Source organism: Mesoplodon bidens (genome assembly GCF_964165515.1).
Source record: "Mesoplodon bidens genome assembly, contig: HAP1_SCAFFOLD_1188, whole genome shotgun sequence".
In the NCBI taxonomy this organism is placed as follows: domain Eukaryota; kingdom Metazoa; phylum Chordata; class Mammalia; order Artiodactyla; family Ziphiidae; genus Mesoplodon; species Mesoplodon bidens.
In genome coordinates this window covers 48,709-64,229 of record NW_027672239.1, presented here as the reverse complement: position 1 = coordinate 64,229, position 15,521 = coordinate 48,709, and the positions used below count along the sequence as shown (strand labels likewise).

The 15,521-nt window shown below is 56.0% G+C and overlaps 3 protein-coding genes across 3 annotated transcripts; all 3 read right to left on the bottom strand.

The window, feature by feature from the left end:
* Positions 1 to 710: 710 nt before the first annotated feature.
* On the bottom strand, positions 711 to 2,537 carry LOC308610452 (metallothionein-1E). The gene is made up of 3 exons (XM_081259583.1): positions 2,397 to 2,537; positions 1,620 to 1,685; positions 711 to 914 (listed from the first exon to the last, which is right to left on the bottom strand). Exons 1-3 carry the CDS (start codon positions 2,422 to 2,424, stop codon positions 823 to 825), a joined length of 186 nt encoding a protein of 61 aa, XP_081115709.1. The 5' UTR covers positions 2,425 to 2,537; the 3' UTR covers positions 711 to 822.
* A 2,927-nt stretch (positions 2,538 to 5,464) lies between these two features.
* On the bottom strand, positions 5,465 to 7,082 carry LOC308610449 (metallothionein-1E-like). The gene is made up of 3 exons (XM_081259580.1): positions 6,944 to 7,082; positions 6,303 to 6,368; positions 5,465 to 5,595 (listed from the first exon to the last, which is right to left on the bottom strand). Exons 1-3 carry the CDS (start codon positions 6,969 to 6,971, stop codon positions 5,504 to 5,506), a joined length of 186 nt encoding a protein of 61 aa, XP_081115706.1. The 5' UTR covers positions 6,972 to 7,082; the 3' UTR covers positions 5,465 to 5,503.
* A 3,643-nt stretch (positions 7,083 to 10,725) lies between these two features.
* Positions 10,726 to 12,595, bottom strand: LOC308610447 (metallothionein-1E). The gene is made up of 3 exons (XM_081259579.1): positions 12,454 to 12,595; positions 11,677 to 11,742; positions 10,726 to 10,971 (listed from the first exon to the last, which is right to left on the bottom strand). Exons 1-3 carry the CDS (start codon positions 12,479 to 12,481, stop codon positions 10,880 to 10,882), a joined length of 186 nt encoding a protein of 61 aa, XP_081115705.1. The 5' UTR covers positions 12,482 to 12,595; the 3' UTR covers positions 10,726 to 10,879.
* Between the last annotated feature and the right edge of the window lie 2,926 nt (positions 12,596 to 15,521).

Here is a 15,521-nt window from a genome sequence, read left to right as displayed (position 1 = left end):
GAGCTGCTCCAGGCGTGTGTGGTCCGCACAGTGGGGCGTCTGTGAAGCGTTCCCAGGACTCGGGCACACCTTCAATGTAAGTGCAGCACATGAAAGCGTCCAGCTTTCAGAATTGCTCCTCCACGTATGAAGGTGATTTGACGTGTTGAAGGGAAAAATGGGTGTCACATATAGTGTCCTTTTCTATTTTATCTCAGCGATTCTTTTTACTGACCAGGGTTAAAACTGTGGCAGAAAATACAAATAGGTCTTTCCAGGGTGTTTTAGACGCCAGTCGCGTGTAGAAGTCAAACAAGAGGGGTGTGGGATTCCATCCCCTCTGGGTACTTTTCCAGGCTCTCATCACCGAGGACTGAGTTTGGCAGGGGCCCCCAGAGAAGGACAATGAGAAATGGACAACGTTCTCTGCAATCCCTACTCGTAAGGGGAATAGAGGGAGCGTGTCCTCTGTGTGTCCAGTGCCCTATGTCATCGGGCGAGGCTTTCATTTGGAGCTGAGAAACTGAAGCTCAACTTAACCTAAGGGGCTAAGACGCTCCGTGTGCGTGGGTTTTGGGGGGTGGGGGGGGGTACTCTTTGGTCCAGAGCCGAGGTCTCTGCACGTCCAGTCCAGTTCCCCACGCCAGCCCTGATGGGCACGGCGTCTCTTTGTTCAAGACAGAAGAAGGAAGACAGAGCCAGAATAAAGTCAACAACTTTTATTACAACTCACATATTTCATAGAAAAAGGAATGTAGCGTCAGGTCCGCTTGTATGAAAAACGGTAAAATGCAGGTTTGTCCTGGTTGCCCTGTTGACACCTGGGGCAGGCTCTCCGCGACATCAGGCACAGCAGCTGCACTTGTCCGAGGCCCCTTTGCAGACGCAGCCCTGGGCACACTTGGCGCAGCCCACGGGGCAGCAGGAGCAGCAGCCTGGGGAGGCAAGGGCAGCGTGCAGTCGGACCACGCGTTGTCCGCAACCACCCTTCCCAACAGCAGGCCTGGCCCAGCCGCCCTCAGGCCCAGACCCTGAGTTTACGACGGTGTCCTCTGTCCTGAGAGAATTGCTCTCAGGCACTAGGTTCAGGTCGCCTGCCCCATCTGTGCCCAGGACAGGGCATAGCGCCTTGGAGAGACACTGAGCAGGGCCTCTGGGGACAAGACAAAGCCGGCCCCCAGCACCACCAGTGATGTGAGCCAAGTCCTCAGGATCAAAGTGGAGGCAAACCCCTCACAGAGCAGCTCCCGCTCGGGATAGGGAGGCTCTGGGCTGCTTCAACAGGAAGGGGCTGCACCAGGTCCGAGAAGCCACACAGGGTCACTCGTTCATGTCCCTACAGTGCTTCAGTCCCTGGGAGGATTCAGAAGCGTGACTCAGGAGGGAGGAGGACTAGTTCTAGTGACAGGTCTGAGGTTGTTGGTTGGTGACCCGTCTGGGCCTCAGTCTCCCTGTTCTCTAGTGCGCGCCTGGGTCTCGGTCATGTCGAAGGTGATTCCAGCTCTGATTGGGAATCCCTTCCTGGTGAGGGGGGTGCCGGGAAGTTTGGTCACTGTCCTGCTCCTGCCTGCTGAGCTCTGGGCTCCCTCCTTGCACTCAGCCCACACCCCGCATTGCCAGAGAAGGCCCCGCACACTCACTCTTCTTGCAGGAGGTGCATCTGCAGGCCTTGCAGGTGCAGGAGCCAGCGCAGCTGCAGGAGCCGCCTGCCAGGAAGGGAAAGGCCAGCAGTGAGCAGGGAGAGGGATGCAGGAGCTACAGCAGACGGTCAGCAATGCCTCCCTGAGCCCTCCTCCTCCGTCAGGACGCAGCCCTGGGAGCTCGTGTCCACTCAGGCAGATAGAGAAGCCCCAGCTCGTCTCTTCTGGTCCAAGGAGAGTAGGTCCCCTCCTGATGGGACTCCACAGGGAAGGTCCCAGGCTCCAGACCCAGCCCAGGCTGACTGGGGCTGGGGGCCAGGGCCCATGGCCTGAACCCCAAAGAGGCAGTGTCCCCTCCTCCCATCCAGTCCCGGCAAGTCCGAGGCCTCCTCCAAACCCTGGGTCTAGCAATTCCGTGACCTGCTGGGTGACCTCAACAAAGGCAGTCTTGAGCCTCTGTACTCCCCTTTCAAAAATAGAGGCTGGAAATCTCTGGCGATCTAGTGGTTAGGGGACAGCGCTCTCACTTCCTAGTGTCTGGGTTCCGTCCCTGGTCAGGGAACTAAGCTCCCACAAGCTGAGTGGTAACAGCCAAACAACAAAACAAAAAATAGATTAAAAAAATGCTGTCGCTGCCCTGGCTGGGAAGAAAGCACTGGGTGAACCGCGGCCGTCCACTTGTGCTCAAATTGAAACTTCTTCCTCATCTAACCCCAGGGACACTGTGTCCTGGGCTGAGAAGCGGGCATCCAAGGCCCAGAGCCAGGGGTTCCTTACCAGTGGGGCAGGAGCAGTTGGGGTCCATTTGGAGCCAAGGCGAGGCCGGGGGTCGAAAGCAAGCGGCCAAGAGGCCCGTGAGCTGGTGGGAGGCGTGTGGAGCCTAGGAGCCTGCTTGCAGTGTTTGTACCCAGAGGAGGCGGCCCGGGCGCAGAGGTCCCACCCCCTCCTTGCGCCCGCCCCGCGGATCTGCGCCCGCCCCGCCCGCAGCGCCCGGGGCCCCGGCTGTGAGCAACCCTTGGGGCCGAGACAGGATTCTCCCAGTGTACGTGGGTCCGCTCTGCGCACGGAGAGCCGTCTTTGGTGCCTGCTGGCCGGTAGGGACTGTTTGCCAGGAGGTGCGCGGTGTCCTAGCGTCCCTGTCCGCCCCTCCCGATTTTCCCGAGGGCGGCAGCCACCTTGTTCCGGGATTTTCCAGCAACCCAGCCTCTGTATCCTCGCTGTCTTCCCCACCACCGGCCCCCGCGCTGTTGTCTTCAGGTTCCCCCTTTCCGGAGCCCGTGTGCAACCCTAGTCTCGCGCTCCCGTCCCAGGCATGGCTGGATCCTGGGAGTTGTGTGCAGAGAGCGGCGGTGGATGTGACCTTCACCACCAATCCTCCGACTCCCTCTTCCCCCACCATTTCCTGTCCTGGTCCCCACGATGGTCCTTAGGCAGCGCTTCTCTAACGTTTCTCCGTAAGAGCACCGCGACCAACTCAGGCCTCTGCCTCCCATCCTTCCTTCTTTCCTGCACTACTGAATGGATGGATGGGCACACTTGTCCCTGTGCTCCTGGCCTAAACTTGGCAGGGGATTTCCTGACCCTAGCCAGTCCACCCTGCACCAGGATGGAGGTTCGCAAAGGATGAGATCCCACCCCGTGGAAGGGATCATTGTAAGTGATGGGCAGACCTGGCATTAAAGAGCAAAGCATGAAAAGTGGTTATTTCCCTTTCAGTATTCAGCAGTGGGAAGGGCACTGAGCAGGCAGTCACATCCCTCTGCATAGCTCTGTGACCTCTCTGGACTTTAGTCTCCCATCTCTGCAGCCAGAAGCACAACTAGACTGTCTGAAAGGACACTTCCAGCTCTGAATAATGATAGGCAGGACTCAGCCTTCAGTGACCTCCTAATCGGCGACCTTTGGCAAGGAGGTGAGACAGCCTTGCTATAGCTTCAGACCTCTGAATATGATCTGTGTGCCCTTAGGCAGGTTGCTGAAACTCTGGGTAGCTGGCGCAATCATTCCCGCCCCTGCAGGTTCACTGTGTTACTGGTTCAATATAGATCAAGTGATAGGAAGGATGGGCATTGATTTTGTGTTTCTCCAAATGGTGTGGCAGCATTTTATCCTAGGGGGGCTATTGCAGGGCATCCGCACTCCCCCTGCCAGTGGATCAGTAAACTTGCAATCAAACCTGAACCTCCAGCCTGGAGTCATGCTTGCAACACCATGAGCCTTTCCCCAAGAGCTTGTTGGAATTCAGCAAGATTGTGTCCCAGTAAAGTCACTGTGAACAGAAGCATCCTAGTAGACAGAGTTTATTAAGCCCTAGTGAGGAGCTAGGCCACTCTCAATACCACACAGGGATATCATCTCCTTTTTATAGGACATGGAGACTTAGAGAGGTCGAGCGACTCATTTAGGATACGCGGCTGGTAAGTGCCACTGTGGTCTGTGAACCAAGACTGCCTGACACCAGCACCCATGCACCCAGCACAGGCTGGCTCCTAAAATCCCCTCTTCACACAGGACACCTGTGGGTGAGTGCGGTCCTGACACTTGGGCCACGTGACTCGTCTTTCTCTTTGACTTTCCATCAAATAGCAAATCCCTCCAGAAGTTGTCAGGAGGACCAGCTCTCGCCATTATTTACAGGTCACTCAGCGCCTCACTCCTTCCTAATAAATACCACCACCACGTTGTAAATGCAGAATCTGACACTACCCTGCACAGGCAGACATGAAGTCCTTCATGTGGAACCAGTTTCCAGGTACTCTGCCTCTTGTTGGGAAATGCCTGGGCATTACCTACAAATTCCTAGTCACTTTGCTGGTTTCCAGTAGCCAAGGGCTGGATTTTGAAGGCAGCGTTCAGCCTGACCTAAAGGAACTTCCAAAGATTCAGAGCCAACTCACCGCAGGGAGCTCTCAGGGGTAGCAGGTGTCCTCTCACTGGCACTGGACCAGCCGAGACGGATGTTCCCTGTGGGGATGGTGGGAAGAGCTACTTCAGGTGTGGGTGATCCACACAGTGGGGCGTTTGAAAGTGTTTTCCGTGTTCAACATACTCCTTTGATGAACTCATGGTTTTTTTCTAATAATTGAAGTATGGCTGATTTACAATATTGTGTTAGTTTCAGGTGAACAAACATGTTTTTACTTTTTAAATTTTTCCTGTATTACTCTGATCCTCATACATTTATTCAAATTTACTGAATCAAAAATTGGGTTTTGTATTTTGTGTCCTTTGAAATTCTTCTTAGTAGTTCACTTAATTTTATTTTACCAAAGTTTAGGTTTGTGAAGTTAGAAAATAAAAACCACAGCTAGAAAATTCACACATCTTTCAGTGCAGGGAGTTTGAGACTTCCAGGTAGGGATTCAGGTAACTGGAGGTGTGATTCCAACTTCTTTCGAGTCTATGAAGCCTAAAATCTATGAGGACGTGAAGTTAGCCAGGGAAATCAGAGGATGGGAAATGAGGCATTGAGAAGTCACCGACCCTTGCCATGCCACGAACCCTTGCCATGAGAATGGAGGGGACCTTGTATCTGCTCAACACCCTTAGAGCATCTGGTCTAATGCTCTTCCATTTTACGGAAGATGAACCCAGTGAGGGAGTGTGGCTTGTCTTAGGCACTCAGTTTGTGAGGGACTCACATTTTGTTCCAGTACCCAAGTCTCTGCACTTCTCATCCAGTCTCCTACACCAGCCCTGGATGGCACAAAAGCCCTTATTCCCAATGCACAGAAAAAAGAACCGAGTCGGAAGAGTGTCAACAACTTTTATTACAACTCACATATTTCATAGGAAAGGGAATGTAGCAATCAAGTAAGAGTTGTATAAAAACACAGGTCGGCCCATGGTCCTCCATTGACACCTGGGGCAGGCTCTCCGCGACATCAGGCACAGCAGCTGCACTTGTCCGAGGCCCCTTTGCAGACGCAGCCCTGGGCACACTTGGCGCAGCCCACGGGGCAGCAGGAGCAGCAGCCTGGGGAGGCAAGGGCAGCGTGCAGTCGGACCACGCGTTGTCCACAACCACCCTTCCCAACACCAGGCCTGGCCCCAGCCGCCCTCAGGCCCAGACCCTGAGTTTACGACGGTGTCCTCTGTCCTGAGAGAATTGCTCTCAAGACACTAGGTTCAGGTCGCCTGCCCCATCTGTGCCCAGGACAGGGCACAGCGCCTTGGACAGACAGTGAGCAGGGCCTCTGGGGACAAGACAGAGCCGGCCCCCAGCACCACCAGTGATGTGAGCCACGTCCTCAGGATCAAAGTGGAGGCAAACCCCTCACAGAGTAGCTCCCGCTCGGGATAGGGAGGCTCTGGGCTGCTTCGACAGGAAGGGGCTGCACCAGGTCCGAGAAGCCACACACGGTCGCTCGCTCATGTCCCTACAGTGCTTCAGTCCCTGGGAGGATTCAGAAGCGTGCCTCAGGAGGCAGGAGGACTAGTTCTAGTGACAGGTCTGAGGTCGTTGGTTGGTGACCCGTCTGGGCCTCAGTCTCCCTGTTCTCTAGTGCGCGCCTGGGTCTCGGTCATGTCGAAGGTGATTCCAGCTCTGATTGGGAATCCCTTCCTGGTGAGGGGGGTGCCGGGAAGTTTGGTCTCTCTCCTGCTCCTGCCTGCTGAGCTCTGGGCTCCCTCCTCGCACTCAGCCCACACCCCGCATTGCCAGAGAAGGCCCCGCACACTCACTCTTCTTGCAGGAGGTGCATCTGCAGGCCTTGCAGGTGCAGGAGCCAGCGCAGCTGCAGGAGCCGCCTGCCAGGAAGGGAAAGGCCAGCAGTGAGCAGGGAGAGGGATGCAGGAGCTACAGCAGACGGTCAGCAATGCCTCCCTGAGCCCTCCTCCTCCGTCAGGACCCAGTCCTGGGAGCTCGTGTCCACTCAGGCGGATAGAGAAGCCCCAGCTCGTCTCTTCTGGTCCAAGGAGAGTAGGTCCCCTCCTGATGGAACTCCACAGGGAAGGTCCCAGGCTCCAGACCCAGCCCAGGCTGACTGGGGCTGGGGGCCAGGGCCCATGGCCTGAACCCCAAAGAGGCAGTGTCCCCTCCTCCCATCCAGTCCTGGCAGCTCCGAGGCCTCCTCCAAACACTGGGTCCCGGTCTAGCAATCCCCTGACCAGCTGGGTGACCTCAAGAAGGACAGCCTGGAGCCTCCGTGCCCTCAGTGTCAACAGAGAGGCAAAGGGAGACTGACATGCTCCCAGGGGCCTGGCTACCAAGAAAGCCCCGGACCCGTGACAGGAGTCCTCCTGAGCTCAAACTCAAAACCCTCCCTTGTCGTCCTGTGCCTGGGAAGGGGGCATCCTAAGGCTCAAAGCCAGGGCTCCCTTACCAGTGGGGCAGGAGCACTTGGGGTCCATCTGGAGGAGAAGTGAGGCCCGAGGTCCAAAGCAAGGGGCGAAGCGGCTGCACGGGTCCGGTGGGGGCCGTGTGGGAGCGAGGAGCCCGGGGGCTCAGTTATAGGCCGAGGAGGCGGCCCGGGCGCAGAGGCCCCGCCCCCGCCTTGCACGCGCCCCGCGGATCCGCGCCCGCGCCCACGCCCGCGCCCGCGCCCGCGCCGTCCGCAGCGCCCTCAGCGCCCTCAGCGCCCTGGGCCGGGCTGTGAGCAACAGGCGGGGCCGAGCGCACGATTCCACTTCGGTGCCGGCTGGAGCGGAGGAACCGGGTGCCGTGCGGTAAGCGGTGTCCCAGCCCCCCGGCCGCCCCTTCCCCATGTGCCCGACGGGAGCAGCCACCCTGTTGGCGGGTTGTGCAGGAATCCAGCTCCCGCGTCCTGCGGTCTTCCCCGCCCCGGGCCCCGCGCCGCCGGCCTGCGGGTCGCCGTTTCCTGCAGCCTGAGAACAGCCCCCGCCTCCCGCTCGTGTCCCTGGCTTGGCTGGAGCCGGGGAGCGGTGTCAGAGACGGCAGGCGGATGTGACCCTCAGCACCGTTTCGCCCAGCCCACGTGTCCCCAGGCGTTGCCAGCCCCGGTCCCCACCACGGTCCTTTGGAAGCATGTTTCCGGTACCGTCTCCTGGAACCGCAGCGCGCTGAACATTGCCTTCAGCCGCTAGTCGTCCTCACTTGTGTCTTCCTTTCCTGGAGGGATCCTGGCTCATTTCCGCGGGGGCTTCTTTGCCTCAACTTTCCAGGGGGGCTCCTCACTGTAGCCGGTCCACCCCACGCCAGGGTGGAGGTTCCCCAATCATGGGATGCTCCCCAGGGACGGCGTCATTGTAGGTGATAGGCAGACCTGGCGTTAAATAACAAAGCAGCGAGACAAGTGGATAGTTCCCTTTGAGTAGTCCCGACAGTTACTCACCGTGGAGTCCAGGCCAAGCCTTGTTCATCACTCTTGCTCTTTGAACTGTCACACCAACCGGGAAGGGAGATCCTAGTCAGGAGCCCGTTTCCCAAAGGCCAAACTACCTACAGTACAAGGAGGCTCCGGAGGCAGGCCCACGGTGCTGGGGAGTGGTGCCCTGCTTCTGTGCTTTTGTCGCTTCGCGGCTGAGAGAGGGAGTCAGTGAGAAAGCTCCCCTTTGGCCCAGAGCTGTGTCCTCAGCCCGTCTCTGCCATGTCCAGCTCAATCCTGGGGGCGACCAGAGTGACGGAATAGGAATGGATTTATGACTTTGTGGCTGCCTTCTGACTCTCTCCTTCAGTAGTGTTCAAGAGGTTTCTTTTGGCATAACATATTTCGGAAAATCGCTGAAAAGAAAATGGTAAGGAAATCCGGATGCAGGTGACAGCAGAAATGGCAGGATCCTTCTGTATGTGTTAGGAGGACGGCGACTGTGTGACTCACGGCTTTCTACCTGTAGTGTCAACGGCTCTTTGCGGGAAGGCCGGATAACCCTCTCAGGGGAACTGGTCCCAGGCTCACAGGGTTGATGAGGACGGCCCAGAGCACAGAGCTAAACACACCATCCTTGCTTGCGTGTCTGGAAGGAGGACAATGTCTCCTAGGCTAATGATAACAAATAAATAAAGAGATAAATAAGTGAATCGGTGATCCGATGGATGACTCACTGAGTGCCCGGTAGGTTCTGACCTTCTTTGCGTGTATTCAATTCTGTAGTCCCGAGAGCCAGACACTATTATTTTGCCCTTTAGAGCAGAGGAGACTGAGCCAGAGAGAGGTTATGTCACAGGGCTACATGTGACACAGATGGGACTGGCCCTCCTGCAGGCTGACTGCAGCCCCCCGCCCAACCGGACACCGTGTCATCCCATGAAAGGTGAGAACACGGAACACCTGGCACAGAGGCAGCGGTGGGAAAGCCCTGAGCTGGCAGTCAGAGCCCTCTGCACAGCTCTGTGACCTCTCTGGGCTTCAGCCTCCCACCTCTGCAGCCAGGAGCACAGCTGGACTGTCTCTGAAGACCCTTGCAGCCCTGAAAAAGGAGAGGCCGGATTCAGCCTCCAGTGATGTCATAACCGGCACCCTGTGGCCGGGAGGTGAGACAGCTGTAGTGTAGGCGTAGTCCTCTGAGTATAGGCTGTGTGCCCTTGGGTAAGTTGCTTAACCTCTCTGCAATTGGCACCCTCACTCCAGACCTTGCAGGTTCACTGAGTCTGTGCAAATGCTGTGGCGGTGCCTCGTTCCATGGGGCTTGTTGGAGAACATCCCCACGCCCTCTGGCACTGGATAAGCAAGGTTCCTATCCATCTGTGCCCTCACCATGAGCTTGCTTGCAAACCAGGGAGCCTTTCTCCAGGAGCTTGTTGGGAGCTCAAGGATTCTCTGTGCACAAATGTCAGTGTGGAGAGAGCGATCATAAAGGACACCGTTCGGGAAGCCCGAGCTAGGAGCCAGGCCACTATCTGGCTTATTCCCCCTCATTGAAATTAATCTTTTTTAGCGAAAGGAGGAAATGAAATCTCCGAGAGTATCAGTGACTTGCCAGGTCAGGAAGTGGCATGCTGGCTGTGAACCCGAGTGCCTGACACCAACACCCACGCACGCAGAACGGGCCGGCTCCTGAAATGCCCCCCTTCACACAGGGCACCTGTGGGCAATCTTGCTCCTGACTTCTGAGCCACGTGTCTCCTCTTTCTCTCCGAGTGCCCATCAACTAGGAGTTCCCTCCCCAGACCGCCAGGGGGCGCAACACCTGAACTATATTACCTGTTCCCTCAGCACACGCTTCTTGCTAATAAACAGCACCAGGCCCTCCGCACTGCAGCACCACCATCACTCTGCAGAGGAACACATGAGGTCCTTCTTCTGAAAGCAAGTCTCAGGGAAACAGCTGGGAAATTCCCACCAAATTCAAATCACTATCGGGGTGTCAAGTAGCCACGGGCTGCATTTGAGGGAAGGGAAGATGTCAGCCTGATCTAGGGAGGAACTTGCGAAGATTCAGAGCCAAGGCCCTGCAGGGAGCTGTCACGGGTGGCGAGTGTCCTGTCAGTAGCCCTGGGCAAGCCAAGACTGATGTTCCCTGTGGGGAGGCAGGGGGCAGAGCTGCTCCAGGCGTGTGTGGTCCGCACAGTGGGGCGTCTGTGAAGCGTTCCCAGGACTCGGGCACACCTTCAATGTAAGTGCAGCACATGAAAGCGTCCAGCTTTCAGAATTGCTCCTCCACGTATGAAGGTGATTTGACGTGTTGAAGGGAAAAATGGGTGTCACATATAGTGTCCTTTTCTATTTTATCTCAGCGATTCTTTTTACTGACCAGGGTTAAAACTGTGGCAGAAAATACAAATAGGTCTTTCCAGGGTGTTTTAGACGCCAGTCGCGTGTAGAAGTCAAACAAGAGGGGTGTGGGATTCCATCCCCTCTGGGTACTTTTCCAGGCTCTCATCACCGAGGACTGAGTTTGGCAGGGGCCCCCAGAGAAGGACAATGAGAAATGGACAACGTTCTCTGCAATCCCTACTCGTAAGGGGAATAGAGGGAGCGTGTCCTCTGTGTGTCCAGTGCCCTATGTCATCGGGCGAGGCTTTCATTTGGAGCTGAGAAACTGAAGCTCAACTTAACCTAAGGGGCTAAGACGCTCCGTGTGCGTGGGTTTTGGGGGGTGGGGGGGGGTACTCTTTGGTCCAGAGCCGAGGTCTCTGCACGTCCAGTCCAGTTCCCCACGCCAGCCCTGATGGGCACGGCGTCTCTTTGTTCAAGACAGAAGAAGGAAGACAGAGCCAGAATAAAGTCAACAACTTTTATTACAACTCACATATTTCATAGAAAAAGGAATGTAGCGTCAGGTCCGCTTGTATGAAAAACGGTAAAATGCAGGTTTGTCCTGGTTGCCCTGTTGACACCTGGGGCAGGCTCTCCGCGACATCAGGCACAGCAGCTGCACTTGTCCGAGGCCCCTTTGCAGACGCAGCCCTGGGCACACTTGGCGCAGCCCACGGGGCAGCAGGAGCAGCAGCCTGGGGAGGCAAGGGCAGCGTGCAGTCGGACCACGCGTTGTCCGCAACCACCCTTCCCAACAGCAGGCCTGGCCCAGCCGCCCTCAGGCCCAGACCCTGAGTTTACGACGGTGTCCTCTGTCCTGAGAGAATTGCTCTCAGGCACTAGGTTCAGGTCGCCTGCCCCATCTGTGCCCAGGACAGGGCATAGCGCCTTGGAGAGACACTGAGCAGGGCCTCTGGGGACAAGACAAAGCCGGCCCCCAGCACCACCAGTGATGTGAGCCAAGTCCTCAGGATCAAAGTGGAGGCAAACCCCTCACAGAGCAGCTCCCGCTCGGGATAGGGAGGCTCTGGGCTGCTTCAACAGGAAGGGGCTGCACCAGGTCCGAGAAGCCACACAGGGTCACTCGTTCATGTCCCTACAGTGCTTCAGTCCCTGGGAGGATTCAGAAGCGTGACTCAGGAGGGAGGAGGACTAGTTCTAGTGACAGGTCTGAGGTTGTTGGTTGGTGACCCGTCTGGGCCTCAGTCTCCCTGTTCTCTAGTGCGCGCCTGGGTCTCGGTCATGTCGAAGGTGATTCCAGCTCTGATTGGGAATCCCTTCCTGGTGAGGGGGGTGCCGGGAAGTTTGGTCACTGTCCTGCTCCTGCCTGCTGAGCTCTGGGCTCCCTCCTTGCACTCAGCCCACACCCCGCATTGCCAGAGAAGGCCCCGCACACTCACTCTTCTTGCAGGAGGTGCATCTGCAGGCCTTGCAGGTGCAGGAGCCAGCGCAGCTGCAGGAGCCGCCTGCCAGGAAGGGAAAGGCCAGCAGTGAGCAGGGAGAGGGATGCAGGAGCTACAGCAGACGGTCAGCAATGCCTCCCTGAGCCCTCCTCCTCCGTCAGGACGCAGCCCTGGGAGCTCGTGTCCACTCAGGCAGATAGAGAAGCCCCAGCTCGTCTCTTCTGGTCCAAGGAGAGTAGGTCCCCTCCTGATGGGACTCCACAGGGAAGGTCCCAGGCTCCAGACCCAGCCCAGGCTGACTGGGGCTGGGGGCCAGGGCCCATGGCCTGAACCCCAAAGAGGCAGTGTCCCCTCCTCCCATCCAGTCCCGGCAAGTCCGAGGCCTCCTCCAAACCCTGGGTCTAGCAATTCCGTGACCTGCTGGGTGACCTCAACAAAGGCAGTCTTGAGCCTCTGTACTCCCCTTTCAAAAATAGAGGCTGGAAATCTCTGGCGATCTAGTGGTTAGGGGACAGCGCTCTCACTTCCTAGTGTCTGGGTTCCGTCCCTGGTCAGGGAACTAAGCTCCCACAAGCTGAGTGGTAACAGCCAAAAAACAAAACAAAAAATAGATTAAAAAAATGCTGTCGCTGCCCTGGCTGGGAAGAAAGCACTGGGTGAACCGCGGCCGTCCACTTGTGCTCAAATTGAAACTTCTTCCTCATCTAACCCCAGGGACACTGTGTCCTGGGCTGAGAAGCGGGCATCCAAGGCCCAGAGCCAGGGGTTCCTTACCAGTGGGGCAGGAGCAGTTGGGGTCCATTTGGAGCCAAGGCGAGGCCGGGGGTCGAAAGCAAGCGGCCAAGAGGCCCGTGAGCTGGTGGGAGGCGTGTGGAGCCTAGGAGCCTGCTTGCAGTGTTTGTACCCAGAGGAGGCGGCCCGGGCGCAGAGGTCCCACCCCCTCCTTGCGCCCGCCCCGCGGATCTGCGCCCGCCCCGCCCGCAGCGCCCGGGGCCCCGGCTGTGAGCAACCCTTGGGGCCGAGACAGGATTCTCCCAGTGTACGTGGGTCCGCTCTGCGCACGGAGAGCCGTCTTTGGTGCCTGCTGGCCGGTAGGGACTGTTTGCCAGGAGGTGCGCGGTGTCCTAGCGTCCCTGTCCGCCCCTCCCGATTTTCCCGAGGGCGGCAGCCACCTTGTTCCGGGATTTTCCAGCAACCCAGCCTCTGTATCCTCGCTGTCTTCCCCACCACCGGCCCCCGCGCTGTTGTCTTCAGGTTCCCCCTTTCCGGAGCCCGTGTGCAACCCTAGTCTCGCGCTCCCGTCCCAGGCATGGCTGGATCCTGGGAGTTGTGTGCAGAGAGCGGCGGTGGATGTGACCTTCACCACCAATCCTCCGACTCCCTCTTCCCCCACCATTTCCTGTCCTGGTCCCCACGATGGTCCTTAGGCAGCGCTTCTCTAACGTTTCTCCGTAAGAGCACCGCGACCAACTCAGGCCTCTGCCTCCCATCCTTCCTTCTTTCCTGCACTACTGAATGGATGGATGGGCACACTTGTCCCTGTGCTCCTGGCCTAAACTTGGCAGGGGATTTCCTGACCCTAGCCAGTCCACCCTGCACCAGGATGGAGGTTCGCAAAGGATGAGATCCCACCCCGTGGAAGGGATCATTGTAAGTGATGGGCAGACCTGGCATTAAAGAGCAAAGCATGAAAAGTGGTTATTTCCCTTTCAGTATTCAGCAGTGGGAAGGGCACTGAGCAGGCAGTCACATCCCTCTGCATAGCTCTGTGACCTCTCTGGACTTTAGTCTCCCATCTCTGCAGCCAGAAGCACAACTAGACTGTCTGAAAGGACACTTCCAGCTCTGAATAATGATAGGCAGGACTCAGCCTTCAGTGACCTCCTAATCGGCGACCTTTGGCAAGGAGGTGAGACAGCCTTGCTATAGCTTCAGACCTCTGAATATGATCTGTGTGCCCTTAGGCAGGTTGCTGAAACTCTGGGTAGCTGGCGCAATCATTCCCGCCCCTGCAGGTTCACTGTGTTACTGGTTCAATATAGATCAAGTGATAGGAAGGATGGGCATTGATTTTGTGTTTCTCCAAATGGTGTGGCAGCATTTTATCCTAGGGGGGCTATTGCAGGGCATCCGCACTCCCCCTGCCAGTGGATCAGTAAACTTGCAATCAAACCTGAACCTCCAGCCTGGAGTCATGCTTGCAACACCATGAGCCTTTCCCCAAGAGCTTGTTGGAATTCAGCAAGATTGTGTCCCAGTAAAGTCACTGTGAACAGAAGCATCCTAGTAGACAGAGTTTATTAAGCCCTAGTGAGGAGCTAGGCCACTCTCAATACCACACAGGGATATCATCTCCTTTTTATAGGACATGGAGACTTAGAGAGGTCGAGCGACTCATTTAGGATACGCGGCTGGTAAGTGCCACTGTGGTCTGTGAACCAAGACTGCCTGACACCAGCACCCATGCACCCAGCACAGGCTGGCTCCTAAAATCCCCTCTTCACACAGGACACCTGTGGGTGAGTGCGGTCCTGACACTTGGGCCACGTGACTCGTCTTTCTCTTTGACTTTCCATCAAATAGCAAATCCCTCCAGAAGTTGTCAGGAGGACCAGCTCTCGCCATTATTTACAGGTCACTCAGCGCCTCACTCCTTCCTAATAAATACCACCACCACGTTGTAAATGCAGAATCTGACACTACCCTGCACAGGCAGACATGAAGTCCTTCATGTGGAACCAGTTTCCAGGTACTCTGCCTCTTGTTGGGAAATGCCTGGGCATTACCTACAAATTCCTAGTCACTTTGCTGGTTTCCAGTAGCCAAGGGCTGGATTTTGAAGGCAGCGTTCAGCCTGACCTAAAGGAACTTCCAAAGATTCAGAGCCAACTCACCGCAGGGAGCTCTCAGGGGTAGCAGGTGTCCTCTCACTGGCACTGGACCAGCCGAGACGGATGTTCCCTGTGGGGATGGTGGGAAGAGCTACTTCAGGTGTGGGTGATCCACACAGTGGGGCGTTTGAAAGTGTTTTCCGTGTTCAACATACTCCTTTGATGAACTCATGGTTTTTTTCTAATAATTGAAGTATGGCTGATTTACAATATTGTGTTAGTTTCAGGTGAACAAACATGTTTTTACTTTTTAAATTTTTCCTGTATTACTCTGATCCTCATACATTTATTCAAATTTACTGAATCAAAAATTGGGTTTTGTATTTTGTGTCCTTTGAAATTCTTCTTAGTAGTTCACTTAATTTTATTTTACCAAAGTTTAGGTTTGTGAAGTTAGAAAATAAAAACCACAGCTAGAAAATTCACACATCTTTCAGTGCAGGGAGTTTGAGACTTCCAGGTAGGGATTCAGGTAACTGGAGGTGTGATTCCAACTTCTTTCGAGTCTATGAAGCCTAAAATCTATGAGGACGTGAAGTTAGCCAGGGAAATCAGAGGATGGGAAATGAGGCATTGAGAAGTCACCGACCCTTGCCATGCCACGAACCCTTGCCATGAGAATGGAGGGGACCTTGTATCTGCTCAACACCCTTAGAGCATCTGGTCTAATGCTCTTCCATTTTACGGAAGATGAACCCAGTGAGGGAGTGTGGCTTGTCTTAGGCACTCAGTTTGTGAGGGACTCACATTTTGTTCCAGTACCCAAGTCTCTGCACTTCTCATCCAGTCTCCTACACCAGCCCTGGATGGCACAAAAGCCCTTATTCCCAATGCACAGAAAAAAGAACCGAGTCGGAAGAGTGTCAACAACTTTTATTACAACTCACATATTTCATAGGAAAGGGAATGTAGCAATCAAGTAAGAGTTGTATAAAAACACAGGTCGGCCCA